The sequence below is a fragment of the Protopterus annectens genome, chromosome 6.part0 (assembly GCF_019279795.1).
Source record: "Protopterus annectens isolate FY-2018-M chromosome 6.part0, PAN1.0, whole genome shotgun sequence".
NCBI lineage: Eukaryota > Metazoa > Chordata > Ceratodontiformes > Protopteridae > Protopterus > Protopterus annectens.
In genome coordinates this window covers 1,323,255,091-1,323,274,609 of record NC_056737.1, presented here as the reverse complement: position 1 = coordinate 1,323,274,609, position 19,519 = coordinate 1,323,255,091, and the positions used below count along the sequence as shown (strand labels likewise).

Sequence of the window (19,519 nt, the reverse complement as noted above, 5' to 3'; positions counted from 1 at the left end):
AGTCAGCACCCGATGCCCCTGTCCAGCAGGGACACGTGGAATCCCAGGGGTGTATTTTCTGTTTCCCATCCGGTTATCCAGGTTGTGCTTAAAAAGGGATAATGAGGTGCTCTGCTTGATGTGGAGAGGGAGTCTGTTCCACAGATGGGGGAGTCTCTGGGACACAAATCTGTCCTGCCAACAAGTCCTACTGATGTCACAGACCAAGTTGAGATTGTGCGTGCAGGTTACTCGAGTGGAGCTTGACTTGCGGGATATACAGCAGTCCCATCAGGGTGGGGTCTGAGATTGTTTTGCATGCCAGACAGAGGTCACCTCTGAGGAGTCTGTATGAGACTGAGTAAAGGGACAGGGGCTTTTAGCCTATCTGTGTAAGATAGATGTTTGAGGCCCTGGATTCTCCTGGTGAGGAACCTCTGTGATCTCTCCAGCTGCTCCATATGCTTTGTGAGGTACATGCCAAAAGGGGCACTGTACTCAATAATGGGCCTTATGAGAGAAGAATACACGGATATTATGACTTCCTTGTCCCTGGATGAGATACCCTTACTTATAAGGTGGGCCACATAGAAAGCTTTCCGTACAACGATAGCAATATCGTGGTCAAAAGTCAGGTTGCTATAAACCTGGATGCCCAAATTCCTCACAACTGATTGCATGCTTAGGATGTTGTTATTAATGTGATAATTTGTGGCGACGTCACTCTCCTCAGAGGGATGATGATGCATTTTTTAGTATTCAGCTTGAGGCCATGTTTCTGGCACCAGTCATTTGTTTGGGTGAGACTGTCTTGGAGGATGTCCACACCACTAGGGGAATTGATGACAATACCCAGCTTGCAATCATCTGCAAACTTGGTCAGCCATAGCCCATTGGTTTTGACCTGCACCTCAGAAAAGTATATTCCCAATAACAGAGGCCCCAAGACTGATCTCTAGGGTAAGCCACTCATTAAGGGTCTACTACTTGAGCTGACTTCCCCTATTTTGACTAGGTGGTTTCTATCATTGAGCCAGTTTGCTACCTATCTGGTAACATGCAGATTGATGCCTAGTCGAGAGTGATTATCTATTATGCCTGAGTGGGGAATAGTGTCAAAGGCTTTGGGCAGGTCAAGGTAGGTGGTGTGCACTGTCTTTCCCTCATCCATGGCTTTGATGACTGCCTCAAAGAAGTTGACCAAATTTAACAGATATGACCTCCCCTTGATGAAGCCAAACTGTGTGGGATCGAGTGTTTTGGAGGTTGCCAATGTCCTTGTTAATGAGGTCCATGATAATCCATTCCATAGCCTTGCAGATCAGGATAGTTACGCTGATGAGTCTATAATTTCCTGGATCACTGGATGCTCCCCCACTCAGCTGGGATGAAGCCAGTACTCAGGCTTTGGTTAAATAGGTCACCTAATGGTGCTGCATGTTCCTGCCTGAGTTCATGTAGTGTCCAGCCTGGGATGTTATCGGGTCCCATGGAAACTGTACTTTTTGCCTTTGAGAGGGCAGTGATGACCTGCTCCCTAGAGATAAGGGGAGGTGGGGAGGTACTGGGGATGTCCTGATTTACTAATGGGGGAGACAGTGGGGTGAAGTTTTTACTGAATCTGTCAGCCAGCAAGTTGGCTATATCCACTGCGTTTGTGCATGTGGTGTCCTTAACCACCAGTTCTGAGCAGAACTGAGTGCTTCCTTTGAGACTGTGGACATTACATTATTGATGTGAAAGTTAGCTCAATGAGTCATAATAAAGCCTAATGTAGTGAGATCAAAAAGCATAAGAAAAGGATGAGGAAGAGGAATAAATCATAACTGCAGATCCAGGGACCAGGGTTTATTTATCATATATGAGCAATGGAGGAGTTAACAGATTGTGGAATGACCAGCCATTGTTAACTCACTCACCCAGTGGGGAAAGCAGGTGTTTCAAGCCCACTGCAATACTACCACCTAGAGGAGTTTGGAGAGAAGTGCAGCACATGTGCTCCAAAGCCACTTGGCTAAACATTGCTGCTTACTATAGCTGGGATTAGAACACATTCAAGTTTGTTTAAGTACCTGAGCATCAGCAATGAACAAGTTATTAAATAACAATAAGCACAGAACAGAACAAAAGTATAAATTACACAGAATTAATAAATACAGTAAAATAATAAAGACATACCAGTCAATTATAAGTCATTCAAACAGTGTGGTTTTAACTCTCTCTTAAATCCCTTTAAAGTGGGAGATTCACAGTGTCAGCTGGGGAGTAACAAAGGGTCTTGATCACTAAAGATCAACAACCATGTGATTCTAGGTTATAAGATGGAACTGACAGGAGTCCTTGTATACTAGAATGAAGTGTGCAACTAGAATTGTACTGTGCAGAAGCTCTGATAGGTAGGGGGTGGATTGTAGTTATGAAGAGCTAGGTAAATCAGGACAAGGATCTTGTAGATAATCTGAAGCTTCATTGGTGGCCGGTGTGGGCTGTGCAGAATCTGGGTGACATCCTGAGACCTTATTTAGTAAAGAAGATGCAGAATTATGAACCAGCGGTAAACAAGCAAGTGTTATGAAGCTGGTAGACCAACATATAATGAGTTGCAACAGACTACACATGTAGAAAATATAGATGGCCCAGTGGGCCAGTATTGCATTCTTAGTTTTGATGCCATATCTGGCAGCAAGGGATGGAGCAAAAAAAATATCAAAAAAAAAAAAAAAACAAACTCCATATGACAGCCAACCTCAAATTTCTTGTCTCCATCCAGTCCCTGCAGTACACAGTGAGCTTCATAACTGCATTGGGCATGGTGATAAAAAGACGAGGCAAAGATAATGTTTAAATGCTAAAGTAGATCAAGAAGAAAAGTTGCACCTTGAATAGTTTCTCAAAATATAATGCTAACAAGATATTACTAGGTAAGTCAGGCAGTTCACAACATTTCAGCAGCCACTGCCATGTGTCCAGATCAGGTTAGTTTAATCTAAATTATAGACAACAAAGAAGATACAGGGATATACAATTTATAATAGAAAGTGCAAGTCTGTGACATCTTGCCCTAAAATACATATAAAGTATGACAGTGCCTTGAGAGGTGATAAACCTCCTAAAGCTGCAATATCCTACATCTTGAATTGAGTGTCCTAGCATTCACCAGAGGAACACAGGTGTATTTCCACTCCTGAATAATTTTAATTTGGATCTAGATTTAATAAAACTGAGTAAATCTAGTCCTCTACTGTCACTACATAAAATTTAATTTACATATTATTCTAGAAATAAAGTGATAAAAAGTTACATTAGTGTTAAACCTCAAGGCTCAATTATTCACCAGTGTAGTTAACAAATGGTTAAACTAAATTTAAAAAAAAATATTAGCATGGAATTGCATAAGACTACTACTGTGTTTACAGTTTATATTTAAAGATATTTAATACTGACATTATGGTTTCCCTCATTGCTGTTCAAAAATATGGCATTACCAGCAAAATTTGTAGTCTTGCCAATGTTCAGATTTGGCTAGATGTCTCATTAAACAATTTTTAATATGACTAATCCTGTTCAGCACAGATAAGAGACAAGTTATGTCACACAATCTGCAAACCTAATGACGGAAGCCATACTGCACTTTTAACGTTTATTTATTTCTTATTAATTGCACATATGAGGATGGCATCCTAAACAATGCACTTTCCTGTCACTGATGGTGAAGTGCAGCCTTCTTTTTTCAAAATTAACTTAGGCAAAATAAATAAACAAGCTCTATACCTTGAGTGCCAAGAGGATGAAGGCCCTGTCACTGCTGCATAAGGTTTGAAAACATATTTGAATAAATTAGTGTCATTGATCCTTCTCAAGTTATTTCAAAACAGTTCAAAAGAGAAAGAAAAGGCAGAAAAAATAAATAGACAATGTTGACATCATCCCCTTTTGGTTCATGTCACAGATAAAGCTTGACATTTTAACTTCAAAAAACACAAAAGTGGAAGGCAAACTGATACACAGAAAAAAATTAAATAGCAACTAACTGTACAGTAACACGAAACTGCAGGAATGCCAAATAAATTACACACCTGATGTTTTATGGAAAAATAAAGAAAGTTTTATTTGACTTTTCCGTGTGGTGACTCCTGTTTGGATCTACTATTGGCAAATTATACACTTCATAAAGCTTAAAATATTATTGAACTCAAACAAGCTGGTAAAGCTTGCTTTCTGTCTGATCTTACAGAGCTAACCTCATGCCCTTTTCATTTTTATGATAAAAACATACTGACTAAATACTGAAATGTGTTTAAGGCACAAAAAAGGCTAAAGATTTTAAATGAAACTAATAATTTGGTGTGTTTTCATTAAATATAGATACTTTCATAAGAAATAAAAGAAGAAAAAAGTAGCTATGGTGGTGCTTCCTCTATAAGTCATTGAAGTTGAAAGCCCTGATGATCAGAATCTCCAAGCTCTCACCCCACAGATAAAATGCTGGAAAAAAAACATTTTAAGTGTTTTTTCAAGAGGGCAAGCATTTGAACTCCCTGAACCCCCCCCCCCAGATGTGAGAGACAAGCCCCACACATCCCCAAACTCTATACCTTGAGTGCCAAGAGGATGAAGGCCCTGTCACCTAGACCATTTTAAGTATGGGGAACAAATCAAGACCAAAAATAAAATCAGGTGAACTACTGCAATGGAGTATCCTGCAATCTCTCTGATGCTCTCTCTGATACTCAGATGATAAGAATGGTAACTGGTTGAAATGCTGAGACTCTTTGACCAAAACTGTGAACTTACATATACTAATTCTGAGACTGCTGCCCCTCAGAATATCCCCTTTTCTATGATACATGGTGATCTTAGAGTTGGTAAATATAAGTTGGCACAAAAAGCAGTTTTAAAGGAGAAAATCAATGTCCAGCAGTCACTGTTCTGTGATTCTGGTCTTTTATTTTGGGGGGAATTTTCAGACTTGCTGATTCAAGTCTCAACATTTCAATACGGAGCCAGTAAGTGTGTGCCTGGTTGTTGTTCATAGTACAGTACCCACCATAGCTATAATCCTGAATATTTCCATGCTGTATTTAGGAGTATGTCTGTGAAAAAATCAGTTTAACACAGAATGTTTATACTATGAACTTCTTCATGAGTTACATCTTGTAGTCCTGGGTTTGGTGCCCATCTCCACTTGCAAAGTGCAACTCTGAGCAAGGCATTTATAAAGACAATGGTCATAGGTCATCCTTATAAAGATGCAATTCTGTCTAGTAGGTTTACTCAAATAACAAATTAATAAAAATAAAAAGTTCATCTCCAGACATGCTGGTAGTTTTTCAGGCAGTTTGTGTACTGCCATATATGGCTTTGCTGGCTTGCATCTACATATTACCCAGGAAAGAATAGTTAATTAAAAACCACTGGCAACAAATATGACAAAGTTACCCCTGAGACACATATAGATAAATAGTTATACCTAGTGCTTGTGTCACCTGAAAATAAAGAGCTAATGGAGAAGTCAAAAGACTCAATAATTTAATTAATTTCTAATTGTTGCTTCTGTAAGAACATGCTAATGCTAATACTATATATTTTTTTCTCAATTAACTAACTAAATTTGTAAAGACTGATATTAATGTCTGTATCTGGAGCTTTTCTCCCCGGGCCTCTGCTGAAAATGGACTTATATCCAGCTGGACCAGCCCGGTAAACAAATGTAAAATAAAATAAAAATAAAATAAAATAAAAATGTAATTAATGTAGTAAGTTGTTAACTGGGTATGTGAGATGGTCCCTCTTCAGCTCTTTTCTGCCATGACATGAGTCACGAGGGCAAGGCTAAATGCAATGCATATGGACAGTACAGAGTGTTCAGTCAAGGAGTATGTTTTAGGAAGAAGGATAATACTGGAATAATTAGAGGAAGCCCATGCATAGCACAGGTTGAACACACTGACTCCACAAAGGCAGTGAAGCGACCTGAGGTCAGGACTGAACCTCCAACCATGAATTTGTGAAGCAGTGCTCTTAACCATTAAACTGCAGTACTACTGAAGGCATAACTACACTGTTAAAAGGAAGAGTGTAAAGTGATCTAAAGATGATGTACATCACATGAAGGCCTGCACTTTATGTGCACCAGAATCATTACTGTTGTAGAAACTTCTTTCAAACTTTAGTCAATTTTTGACTACTTTAATGCCTAACACCTCTACATAATGATCAGTCATTAGTGGATTAAAATAAATAAATGACACAATGCTAAAAAATCAAGAGCAGTTCCCAGGCTCCTACTTCATGGAGCTAACAGCGGCTGATGTGCTGTGGTCAACAGAGAAAACATACGAGGATCACTTGTTTCTGAGTCAAGGTTTGGATACACAAGAGAAAACTTTGTTTAAAAAAAGATTACAGATAATTATGACTTGCTTTAAAATAGCACAAAACTTACAGTAAACCATGATTATATATTTTAATATCTATCAAAAAGATTTGACATATATCAGCCTTTCCCACACACGTAATATAAGATAGCAAAGAGAGTTGTACCAAGCTGCTAACTTATGATTGCTTCTGATGCAATAACAGGAAGGCAGTTAGTTTTACTGGTGACTTTTTATATTTTCTCCCAGATTCATTACTGTATTCTGTAGCACATGTAGAAGCAAGTTGTAATATTACATAAAATTGTTCTTATTCGTTGTTGGTCTTTGATATCATTCCTCATCACCTCCACCTTACATCATGATTTATCCTAGATATCCATTCACTGCAGCAGAAGTTTTAACAAAACGGTCTGTATTGAATGATGTAGCATTTATTCTATATCCTGAAGCACTAGTTTGTATATATTTCAATGACATTTGTTTCATACATAAGATTGTGATTTAAAAATATTTCTTTGTATCTGAAAAGAAAGATGCATTCTCCTATTCATGTAACTATACCACTATATACTCTTACGGAAAGTCATTGTCAGACTATAATAAGCAATACTATTTTGTTATTAGGTAAAATATAAAGAGAAATATGAGAAAGAGAAAGGCAAGGCAATGCTTGACTTCGAGACTCCAGTCTATATCACTGCAAAGGAATCCCAACACATGCAGAGTGAGGTAGGTATACTCCTGTATTTTGTAAACTTAAGTCACACTTAAGTCTTGTTCATTTCCATCATTATGTGATTTTAGCTTGGTTATTTTTTATCAGTCTGGTATTTTGGAGTGATGTTCCATGTTATGCTTTTCAGCAGTCTCTTTAAAAATCACAGTTGTATTCAACTGTGCCTATTTGAGAAAGCAATATAATGTATGTAACCAATATACGGTTGGACTGCTGGCAGAGGTAAACAATGTTAAATGTAGCAATGCATGCGACAAGACTGACGAAACCAAAAACATAACAATCCTCATGGACCATGGGCTCTGTGTAGAATGGGATCTTTTTTTTTTTTTTTTTTCATGTAGTATTAAACGTTAGCCATGTAATGTAGCATGACCCATTTTTTACTGTATGTTGACATTTCAAATAATAGCAGTTCTGATTCATTTTGAGATATGCCGTCATAATGCAAAATACATTGTGTCACTACTATATTTTTCTTCAAAAAAATTATGCTTGTGGTCTGTCCTTCAAGCTATATTTCAAGTGGGCTTGAAGGCTGTCAGTGTATGAAAGTTTGTTTGTTTGTTTTCTAATATTTAAATGTATTTGAGTGGAAACTTGCACTAAGCAGTCTTTGCTCATGTATGTACTTCAACATGATTTGAATACAGTTAGATTTGCATACATGCTTTATGTTATATGCAGCAGAAATAAAAGTTTTTAAGAAATAGGTATTACTGCCTTGCTGCTAATGTTTTATTAAAAATAGCAGTACAATAGCTATAAATGTACATTGTTAGCAAACCACATATCAGCTTATAGGAATCACCAATGTTAATTATTTTTAAAAACAGTTTTGATAATTCAGTTCTGGTTATAGTTAAACATCTCCTCTGTCATAATTTCCTTCCCTCACCACAATTAGAAAGAATATAGGAAAGCTTATGAAGAAACCATGAAAGGCCAAAATCTTGTTGGTCTGGAGGTTACACCATCAATGTTACATGTCAGATATGCAACCAAACTATCAAGTGAGGTAGCAATGACTTTTTTTCCTTAGCAATCAGTAATAATCCCACTAATTAATTTTACCATTTTTTTATTCCCTCCCAATTTTCTAGTAACGTCTGTTAGCTGATGCTTTAATATTAAGGCATGTTTCCTTCCTCATTTTTATAGTGGAGGTGTTATCTAGTTTTAGAACTGTAGTATTTTGTGTGTAGTGCTAATTGTTATCTGGAAATACAAATGTCACTTACCTTTACCCCCTCTGCTTTTCTAAAGTTCTGATTTTAAACCAATCCCACTGTGTGTACCTGTGTGTTCTTATCCTTAACGTTATTTGTTGTCTTTATATTGTCACATTTTCCCTCAGTATTTGTAACAAAAATGTGCTGTAAACATTCTGTGGTCTAAATGTACAACTCTTTTTTGTGTGATGCAAAAAAGACAGAAATAACCATAGTATTTCTGGAACTTTCTGCAAGTTTCCCTGTTTTCTTCATTCTGTAGAAAGAGTACAAGAAAGATCTAGAGGAAGAAATCAAAGGTAAAGGTCTTACAGTGTTGGAGGAGACTCCAGATCTCCTGAGAGCGAAGAATGCTACTCAAATTCTAAATGAGGTAGGGTTTACTGAATTGGGGTACATAGCAACATCAAAACGCTTCTGTGATAGCTAACATTAAGGAGTTCAATGTATTCATCCATAGCAGACTAAACTACTGCTATGCATGGCTTTTGTTTAAATAAAACTTATGCTGTTGTTGTTTTGTGTTGTTTAAGCCTTAGCTATATATGTTGTCTTGATTTAAACCGTAAAGCTCTAATGTCATCTTTATTTAACAATGATTCTTATAATAACAAAAATATATGTATAGATTATATGAAATTTCTGAAATACTTAAAGAAATTTTCATAATGTACTGCTCATAAGTGTGGTCTACCTAAGTTACATTTATCTCATAACAGTTTTTTACAGTATTGTCCTTTTATCTGGATTGAGGCCTATATTTTTTCAGTCCAGCTAATATTTAATCTATTCATTAAAACATTCATTCAGTTAATATTATTATTAACTTGTTAATGTTTGTTCACTGTTTTTGACTAAGGTAGTCCCAATACGGATAGCCTATTTCTGATTAGATATAATTTGGTGGACTCTGGGACAAATGTCCCGACTCTTTCAGTGAGTGCTGCAGATCGTTTATGTCTGCCTGAGCTATCACGAGTTCAGGTACGAGGAACCCGAGTTTAATGGCTCATTGGAAAATATATTCATGGACGATTAAAAATATGCAAATGAGGATAAGTATCATTAAATAAAATGATACATTTTTTATCTATATGAGTTAATTCCATGTTTAAAGCATCATCAAAAAAATATATTTTTTACCCATTGGTTAATTACCTGTTTAAAGTTACTTACTCCTTATTTAGTGAATTATTTTTGTATAACCACTTCAACAGAGACTAGCTTTCTCATCTAATAATTGTAGGGACTTGTGTCTTTATAAGCTGTGTTATGCTTAGACATTCTAGCACACACAGGCAGACACACACACACACACACACACACACACACACACACACACACACACACACACACACACATATCTATCTCTCTAGATAGATGTGTGTGTGTGTGTGTGTGTTTGTGTGTGTGTGTGTGTGTGTGTGTGTGTGTGTGTGTGTGTGTGTGTGTGTGTGTGTGTGTGTGTGTGTGTGTGTGTGTGTGTGTGTGTGTGTGTGTGTGTGTACTCATTTTACCCACATTCTAGATATATTCCTCAGACAACAGCATGTAATCAGTAATTACCTAACCTAACCACCTATGTATTCTACATTGTATCTTCTACTTTCCCCAAATAAACCCTCACTTCTCCCTATTTTGACTGCATCCTTACACTCTCGCCTTTTAAACCCCTGTATTCCTTACATTCCAGAGAAGATACTACGGCAACCTACCTCTCTTCCTTCATAGAAACTATTTCTTTCTCTTTCAGTTTTCACACTTCACCACCATTAAATATCCTAATGGATAAAACCACAAAACAAGCCACAGAAAGAATAGCCAACAGCTTCCAGAGAAAGAAGTTTAATTCACTCTAGCCCCTCGACCTCAAAGCCTTCAAGGAGTACAAAACATTAAAACACACACCCTATAAATATACAAATCAATTACATCATTAACACATAAATTATTTAATTAAATATTTCCAATTAAACTCAGTAGTCACCCTTCTAGGGGTTAAAGTGTCATACTTTCAAATAAAAAGTGCTTCTTTGTATAACAGTTTATCTTTCAAAAATGTCAACTCACCCATTTGAAGCTTTACTAGTTCCAAAATAAATCCCTTAGGAAGTCTAAAGTTACTTGCATGATGTTTTCTAAAACGAACTGCTAATGGATTTTCAGTTACCATTTTCCCTGTGTTAATGGCATGACATTTAAGCCTAATCAGTGTTTTTCGTGTAATACAGTTGGAATTGTTTATGTTTTAAAATGTCCATGTAATACATTTTATGTAGGTGAAAGCTTGCGAATGTTTAAAGTACGATTTCAGGAACACATTAGGGACATAAAAAATGGTAATTGTGAGAATCCATTAGCAGTTAATTTAAGAAAACTTCATGCAAGTAACTTCAGACTTCTTAAGGGATTTATTTTGGAACAAGTGAAGCTTCAAATGGGTGATACTTTCATCTTCTGCACAAACCACAATGTCTTTAAAATGGAAATTATTCTCTTGGAAATTTCTACATAAAGTTTTTATTACACCTCATAAGGTAGAATTAATGTCTAAAAAGAAAGTTAATTGTTGGAGATGTACATCGTAAATTAAAGCTGTTTGGCAACATGTAATGTAATTAAACCATTTTGGAAAGATGTTAATTTCTTTTTACAGGCATTATTCACTGATAATTTTATGTTAAACAATTAATTAATTCTATTCAATACTCCAATACCTTCATGTGTTAAAAAAATTGATTACTCTCTTCTTTGGAGTCTTTTGTCATTTGCGAGCAAAGTGATGACAAAAAATTGGAAACATGTCTCAACTCCATCAATGAAAGAATTCTTAAATATTGCAAAAGAAATTTGTCAACTAGAGATTCTATCAATTAGAGAAAGAACTGCTAGAACAACTTCTCTTAATTCATGGATGAAACTGAAGAACTTGTTAAATAAAAAAAACAATAATTAGTTACTAAAGAAACATAAATTATTTAAATGCTTGAACTTGATATATTTCTTGTATAAGTAGACACCCTGTAAATAGTTGTTACTTTTTTATTATTAATGTCATATATGTTTTATATTTTAATGTAATTTCCATATATAATGTTATAATGTTTTTGTTATTGATTTATAATATTCAGTAAAAACATTTTGAAAAAAGAAGTGCCCTTAGGCTGCATAAGCAAAGTTACAAGATCCTTGTTTCACACCACTAACTCAAAGGAATGTCACTTTCTGAAAGAGGAAATACAGTTTGTACAGTATAAATATCATTATTTCTACCCAAGCCAATGTCATGTCTTCCTCTCCCTAGTCACTGAAATAAATACTATTTCAACAGAAAGTTTTCACACTGTCCTTAACAAACTTGTCTGAATGTAAAAAAAAAAAAAAAAAACAAAGACACACAGAGTACCTCCCGATATATCTATAAATCAGTGATCTACTTCAGGATTTGTGTCCCTGACCAAGGAGGAAGCTGGAAACCATAAACAAACAAAGAGAACACAAGCATGGTTTGCCCATGTGATAAATGAGTTGTTACTACCTATCAGATAAGAGTACAGGAATGCAATCATCGCGATGCAGTTTGGTTCAGTTAAAATAAAGAAAAAAGTAGCTTGTTTTACAAAGTATTTTACATGTGATCATGTCACTCATCTCCCCAGATTTTCACAGAATGACCAGATTTTTAAGCCTCATATTTTGGTCTGTTCCTCATAATATTTGTGATTTTTTTGGCAGATCACTGAGGATTGACGTCATTAAATTGTTACAGACATTTGAGTGTCACACTTTATATCCTTCAGAAAATGCATTCTAATGCAAAACCTGCTATTCTATCAACTTTATAGGTTTATAAGAGCAATATTTAAAAACTGTACCTATTTTTGGGCCTCCACTCCCCCCATTATTTTTGGTTTTGTCCAATATTCTTGTGCTAAGAATTTGAGAGGTATGCATGTGCTGACTTTTATACTATTTCTATGTTGCTATTATGTCATTACATCTCTTTCACTGTCTTCTCAACTAATTTAGTATAAGCAGAGCTTTGCACAGTATTGCTGTCATGTCAGCAGGTCATAACATGGCATATTTATTGTTGTGTATACCAATTGCACATGTGTTTAAGTTAATATTTACATGATATTTTGGTACTATTGCACTCTATTACTGCGGCTGTTGTTAGATGGCAAAACTTAAATCTGCAAAATGTGCATTTGCTTTTCTCAAATAGTATTAATTTAATGCTACATAAATTTTAGATGCTCATTTTTTTTCATCCTTCCTTTAATTAGAAAGAATACAAGAAATCATTAGAAGAAGAAATCAGAGGAAGAGGTCTTTTGGCCCTGGCTTCAGATACGCCTGACTTCATGAGAGCCAGGAATGCAACTGACATTCTTAGCCAGGTTAGTATCCTTATGTCTTTTCTCCTCCCCATATGGATAGCAAGATATAGACATGTATAGTTTCATACAATTTAATTATGTGCTTGGTCAACAGATCAGCTGATCAATATGGGCAGTATGTAGGGTTGCCACCTTTTCAGTTGCCCAAAGTGGGACATTTTTTATCGAAATGTGGGATTTTGCATGACAAAACATAACTGTGGCCAATGCAAACTACAGAACTTCATTTTTTTTGCTAAAACAAAAGCTTATTCTTGTAGCATTTAAGTTATGTAGTCTATTTCTTATAACATTTAGGTGTTTCAGATGCAAAACAATTGTTTTATGCAACTGGTAAAGAAAACTTAAGAAATATTTTTGCCCTAAAATCTCAGGGCATTTGCCATTTTTTAGCTTTTTCCACAGGACACAACTGCCCAAAGAGGGACAGTCCCTCGCATACAGGGACAGGTGGTAACTCTACCAGTATGAGATCACTGATTTAGAGCGGTTTCTACATCATCAAAAGTTTAACACGTTTCAGATTATTAATTACCTAAATTTAACTCACTGCTATAATGAAAACTCTACAGTATGAAGTTACTCACTGTTACTTTAATTTATCCTTCAATATCAAATATATTCATGTACCAAATGTACTCAGAAGAAACATAATAGACCTGCCTATCTTCCGCTGACTGTGGAAGCTTTTAATATTGTTTGCATGTTGTTCTTTATTATAATGTCGATACATCTGACAATACATTTGCCTGCATGACAAAATAGCATTGTTTACCACTTAATTGTGAGTATATAAATAACATAAACAAATATTAGATCAAAGCAGAACATAGTAGATAACAACAATGGAAAAATGATTGCTCTCAGCACAAAGTTTCCTCTTCATCTGATTTAGTACTACTTAGTCTCTAAAATTTGTCATTAGTATGTTAAGAACTCTATTATTTATTTTAAATTGTTTACTAGTTTTTGTATAGAACACAGTACTTGAACAGAATTACTTGCACTAAAAATGACTGGGTGTGTTTTATTAATGTGTTGCAGAATTCAATGTAGCTATCAGCTACTAAGCAAATAATAGCAAAAGACCACTAAACAAGATAGGTTACGAGAGAGTTCCTCAGGATTTTGTTTACAAAAGATCTCCACGTAATATGCTCATATTAGTGTTTCTGTCTAAGAACCATATTTGGTTTAGAAAATTTACTGATGGTTCTAAAGCAACCTCTATGGTTACTAATCCTAGTTATGTTCAGACCTCACAGCGACATTGGATTCTTTTTCCAATGGGTCCCGTCAAACAAAATTGTCTTTAGCATAAATACATGGGGTAACAACAGAGATGATCCATACACCGTATAGTAATTAAGTACCACTTACAGCTAATTTTCAGTTAGAGTTGAGTAGACTTTGGATGTGAAATTAATGCCAGTGTAATAAAAAAGGTTCTTTTTATCATTAAGAACAAAATATGTACAATGTCTTCAAGGTATCCTGCTGCTATGATTATCAGTAGAAGGCCTTGGTCCCATATTGAGTATGGGGCATTTTTTGTTCATATAGTATTAGGAGCAGAAAAGATTAAAGAAGGTGGAAAATGTTTTATTAAAACAATCTGCAGTGTTAATAAATAAGGATTATTCCTGACTTGTACATTGTAAGATTGTAACTATTTGTTTGGAATCTGTATGTGCTGACCATTACAAGAGGCACTAGTAGAATAATTGGCAATTCTGCAAAGGAAATAGGTGTAACCAAATCAAACAGAGGTATGTGCAGGGGTATCCAGGGTAACCAGGTGTGACAAAGCTGCATTTATCATGTCCAGCTACCCAAAAATTAAATTCACCTCACCAGGGACATTCCTCTTTTCTAAAAAAAAAAAAACATGTCAGAACCAGGATGCAGTCATTCAGAGGTAGCATGTAAAGTCTGGGGGTTCTTTCCCTGCATAAGGTTTATGATGATATTACCATATCAACCTCCCATAGCATGGTGATACTCACGTAAGAGCTAAGAGCAGTGTTAGCCTGCAGAAAGTTGTAAAATTATGCATGCACACAATATGATGACAAAGAATGTGCCACACAGAATTGGGAGTGGTTGGTTGGTCACCATAGCAGTGCATGCAAGATAGAGCTATCCTTTGGCTAGGCACTGTTTGTCAAACACAGCAGGACACATCAGTACTCAGTTGTCACATAGCATGGTGATACTCGCGTAAGAGCTAAGAGCAGTGTTAGCCTGCAGAAAGTTGTAAAATTATGCATGCACACAATATAATGACAAAGAATGTGCCACACAGAATTGGGAGTGGTTGGTTGGTCACCATAGCAGTGTATGCAAGATAGAGCTATCCTTTGGCTAGGCACTGTTTGTCAAACACAGCAGGACACATCAGTACTCAGTTAAAAGACTGCTGCAGAAATGAATGCCAGCACAAATGTCATCTTCATTTAGCAATGAGAGGAAACCAGTACATTTCTGAGAAACAACAACAATCAGCCATGAGAAAAACTTTAAAAAAAACTTACAAAGACAATGACTAGGGGTCAGTATTGAACTCCAGACACTGGAAATGTCATGTGGCATCTTACCATTAAACAACAATACTGACCAAACTTGCTGGGGTGAAATTTTTATTTATTTATTTATTTTTAAATGGTATTCATTTCAATACATGACAAATGTTACAACCATAACATCCAATTCAATCAAGCAAATAACTATGTACATAACATTTTAATTACATTAAAGTAAATGCTCCCAAACAAATAAAAAGTACACCAATAACTATTCAGTTGTCCATAGTCTTTTGTCTTTCTTCGAAATATTCCAGAATTTATTGTTGTAGCAATGCAAATATTTGCAGATGTCTTCATTCCATTTTTGGAGTGTAAGAATATTACAGCTGAAATTATAGTTTATATTTGCAGCAACCATGTCTCTTCTACAGAAGTAAGCTCAGATCTCATTGGTTTGAGGTCAAGATCCAAAACTGCCTATTAGTTATTGGAGGTAAATTCATTCCTATCAGGTAAGAAATTGCACAGCCTTTTCCCACAACTTGTAACAATAATGGTACACCTATAACAACTGGAAAAAATTGGCATTTGGTTGCCCATATCTACAACATGTCCCTTTACCCCATTCCATTTCAGTCTGTTGACTGGGGTTATATGCTACCATTGTAATTTCTTAAAAATATGTGAATAAGAGAGGTGATGTAGTTAGATCTATCTAGATCTAGATACGACTTATCATTTCTTTCCATATCTTAGGGTCAGTATAGGAACTTAGTATATCAGACGACCGTCCCCTCTCCAAAATTGGAATGCTATAGTTGTCTAGAACTTTGAATTAGAAATCAAATGTTTTTTCACTTTCTTTCTGATCAGACACCACCCAACTTGTCCTAATCTATGCTGGGGTGACAGTTGTAAAATACTAACACTTGTAGTTAGTCTGCACTGTGTATGGTGACCCTTTTGTTTATATGAGGCTCCTTTTGCACCACCTCATGATCCCTGCATCTCATACAACTGATTAGGCTGCATCTATGCACCACAGGGCACTTAACTCACTGTGCCAAAGATCCCATCAACCAACACTGCAGTTCTTATACATCCGTAATGACTTGTTACCAACCAATAGCATCGAATGAGTTTAAACATATTGGTCAGTATGCACATGCACATTCAGAGCTGTCAGTCACTAACCTGGAGAGAATGACTGCAGTCAGACTTGAGCTGGATTTGGGGATTTATGAGTTTACAGAAAGCATTCATGCTTACAACATTAAGTCACTGAGAAGCATGAATGTTATTAATCCATGTTTGGATTTTCTATCACCCTTGTAAATGTCTAGTTCCTTTTCAAAAGTATTCAGTCTAGACCTTTTAATACTTGTAAAGATGATTATTTAACAAAACACCACAGTAAACAAACAACGAACCTCATAAATTAAAAAAAATAAAGATTACTGGCACTAAACCCCAAGCACACAAAACACTAGCTACTTAAACACTGATCATCAAAAAATACAGAAACAACAAAAATATAATAAATGGTTGTACACAAAACACCAGCTGCTTAATTACTGACCATCCAAAAAGTAAAGAAAACAACAACAGTAAAAAAAAAATAAATAAAAAGTGTTTTGTAGAGGGACAACCCCCTCACAACCCTCAAACTTATATATACCAAGGTCATAGCTGCACAAACAATAAGAGAGAGAAAAAAACTACAATCCTATAAGAACTGCCAGTGTACACTAACACACTCCACCAGCAGTAGCCCCCCTTCACAAACACACCCTTCAAATATGCACCATATTCACTATATCGACACATACAAAATAACAACTAGACATAACGCCTAACATAATAATAACGTTAAGATAATAATGGCTAACAACTAGACATGCAACAAAGATAGTGATGAACAAAAAGCAAACTCAGCAAACACAGACTTCACCATGCTAACCTATTGACATTGCATAACACCAGAAACACCATTTGATATAATGACCTTTTAACAACACCAATTTTAGCCACAAAAAAAAAACAGTTTAATCCAAAGTTTGGGTGGGCACTTAGCTACATATCTGCCCATTTCCTTTGTGTTACTATTATATTTTTGACTTTAGACCACTAGTATTTGTGTCATGAGTTTTGTAATCCTGGCATATTCAAATGGAAATGGATCAGAGAAAAAAACTGAAGACTAGACATGGGTTTCTGCTAAATAACCTTTAAGAAACTGAGAATAGAAATTTTGATTTTAGTAAATGTTCATAATGTAATTTCATAACCTTATTTACTTTTCTGTATAATATGTCTGTAAACTGTCTAACTTAATTGATAGTATTAAGAGTATAGATAAAAGCAATTTTTTTGTAGTTATGACCTATAATACTTTGAGTGAGAATGTTAGAGAAATAAATATTATTGGAAGTTTTTATCTAGATTTTATGAATTGAATGGACTGTTTGAACAAAATTTGGTATTTTCATTTCAGAAAGGGAAGAGTTTAAAAGATATGCTGGTGCATATTACGTTTAAAAAAATGCAAGAGAATTTGCTGATACAAGTTCATTTGAAAGGGATGAAACCATGTGGGAATTGCGCAGCATGTGAATATATAGTAGCTACTTTCCCTAGAATAAATCAGATTTATTTTCAAACAGTAGGAAATTATCAGTGCACTACAGAGAGGGTGGTTTATGCTATAAAATGTAATTGTGAGAAGTAGTATATAGGTCAAACCAAACATATGTTCAAAAATAGATTAACTGAACATTTAAGAGATATAAGCCAAGCAAAATTGGAAAGTCCGTTGGCAAAACATTTTAAACATTTTGACAATAGTAGTCCTGTTGGCTTAAAGGCCATTATTTTAGAACAAATATCAGGAGATAGGAATAGTGAATCAGAAATAAATTACTGTATACAGAAACTTTGTTTATTTTAAAACATGACACTTTAATCCCACAGGGTCTGAATACAGACTGCTGTTGGAAATGTATTATTTGATCTAATGACATTTTTTTTAAGAATTTTTTTTTTTTTAATTAATGAATGTTGATTGTATAATTGTTTAATTAATGATTAAGAATGGCAAGACCTGTTTTTGTTTCCAGATAGTACTGCTTGAAGGCTTATGTGAAGTCGAGGCACTAGAGTGCTGTTTTTGGTGTTACCGACAGAGATTTCTTTTATTAAAATATTTTTGGCTTATACCTGCATGTTTGTTGTACTTGTAACTTAACTGAGTGTTTGTGCTTTGTCAAATGAAAAAAAATGCTGCACAGTGTAAAGGATTATGGTTGGGTCTCCAATCGTAACCAAGTTATAAAGAAGTTATGCACTCACCATAACCCTCCATCTGTGTTGTCCATTTTCATTCTTCCTCAACAACTGGGTTTGGATCCAACCCTCAGATGCTAGGATCCAACTAGGCAGTTTTTTACAGCTCATGGCCACATGAACCTCTCAAGCTCCTCCCTCACCTATAATGTTCTATCTCCAAACATACCTCAGGTCTTGTTTGTTGGCTCATAGTACCAGAGGATGAATTAGCACACTGGTAAGAAAAGCCAGAAATTAGAACTCAGCTGAAGGAACATTGGTCCTTTATAACCTTCTCATTCTTCCAGAAGTTAATACCTAAAAGGTAGGGGGTTTAGTGGAAGGGCAGTTGGGGAAGAATGAAAATGGACAACGCAGATGGAATGTTATTGTCAGGACATAACTTCTTTATCTGATGTTGTCAATTTTCATTCATATATCAACAACTGGGACAGAGTCCCCAGCTACCTGAATCCCTGAGGCCTCTAAGGAAGGATATTCCTGAGCACTGTTGAGCCAAAGGCTGCTCCTCCCATCAAGACCAGATCCAACTTACAGTGAGTAATAAAAGTACGAGCATTAGCGCAAGTTGCAGCCACACAGATATCATCCATGGAAGACCTGGATAAAAATACTGATGAAGTTGCCATGGACCTGGTTGAATGTGCTCTCAAAGCTTTTGGCAAAAACAAGCCAAATTTGTTATAAACAAATGGTATGCAGTCAGTTAGCCATTTAGCTAAAGTTACTTTTGGAACTGGCTTGCCTAATTTCAACTCCGCAAAAGAAGCCAATAATTGATCTGCTTTTCTGAAATTCTTTGCTCGATGCAAATAGAAACTTAACTGTCTGTGAATGTCCAACAAATGCAACATCTGTTCATCTTTGTTTGTGAAATTAAAGCAGAAGATTAATGGACTATTTGATGTTGGATTCTGAC

At 35.7% G+C, this 19,519-nt stretch overlaps 1 protein-coding gene across 13 annotated transcripts in view; it reads left to right on the top strand.

Annotated features, from left to right (window-relative positions):
- NEB (nebulin) overlaps nt 1–19,519 on the top strand; it is a 619,289-nt gene that overhangs the window by 483,671 nt on the left and 116,099 nt on the right. For 11 of the 13 annotated variants that reach the window (XM_044074886.1, XM_044074893.1, XM_044074887.1 and 8 more), the window contains 4 exons: nt 6,984–7,088; nt 8,003–8,113; nt 8,590–8,700; nt 12,617–12,730. In XM_044074886.1, coding sequence (XP_043930821.1) covers nt 6,984–7,088; nt 8,003–8,113; nt 8,590–8,700; nt 12,617–12,730 — 441 coding nt within the window. The remainder of the gene's footprint in view (nt 1–6,983; nt 7,089–8,002; nt 8,114–8,589; nt 8,701–12,616; nt 12,731–19,519) is intronic. The other 2 variants (XM_044074891.1, XM_044074895.1) reach the window with 1 other exon arrangement.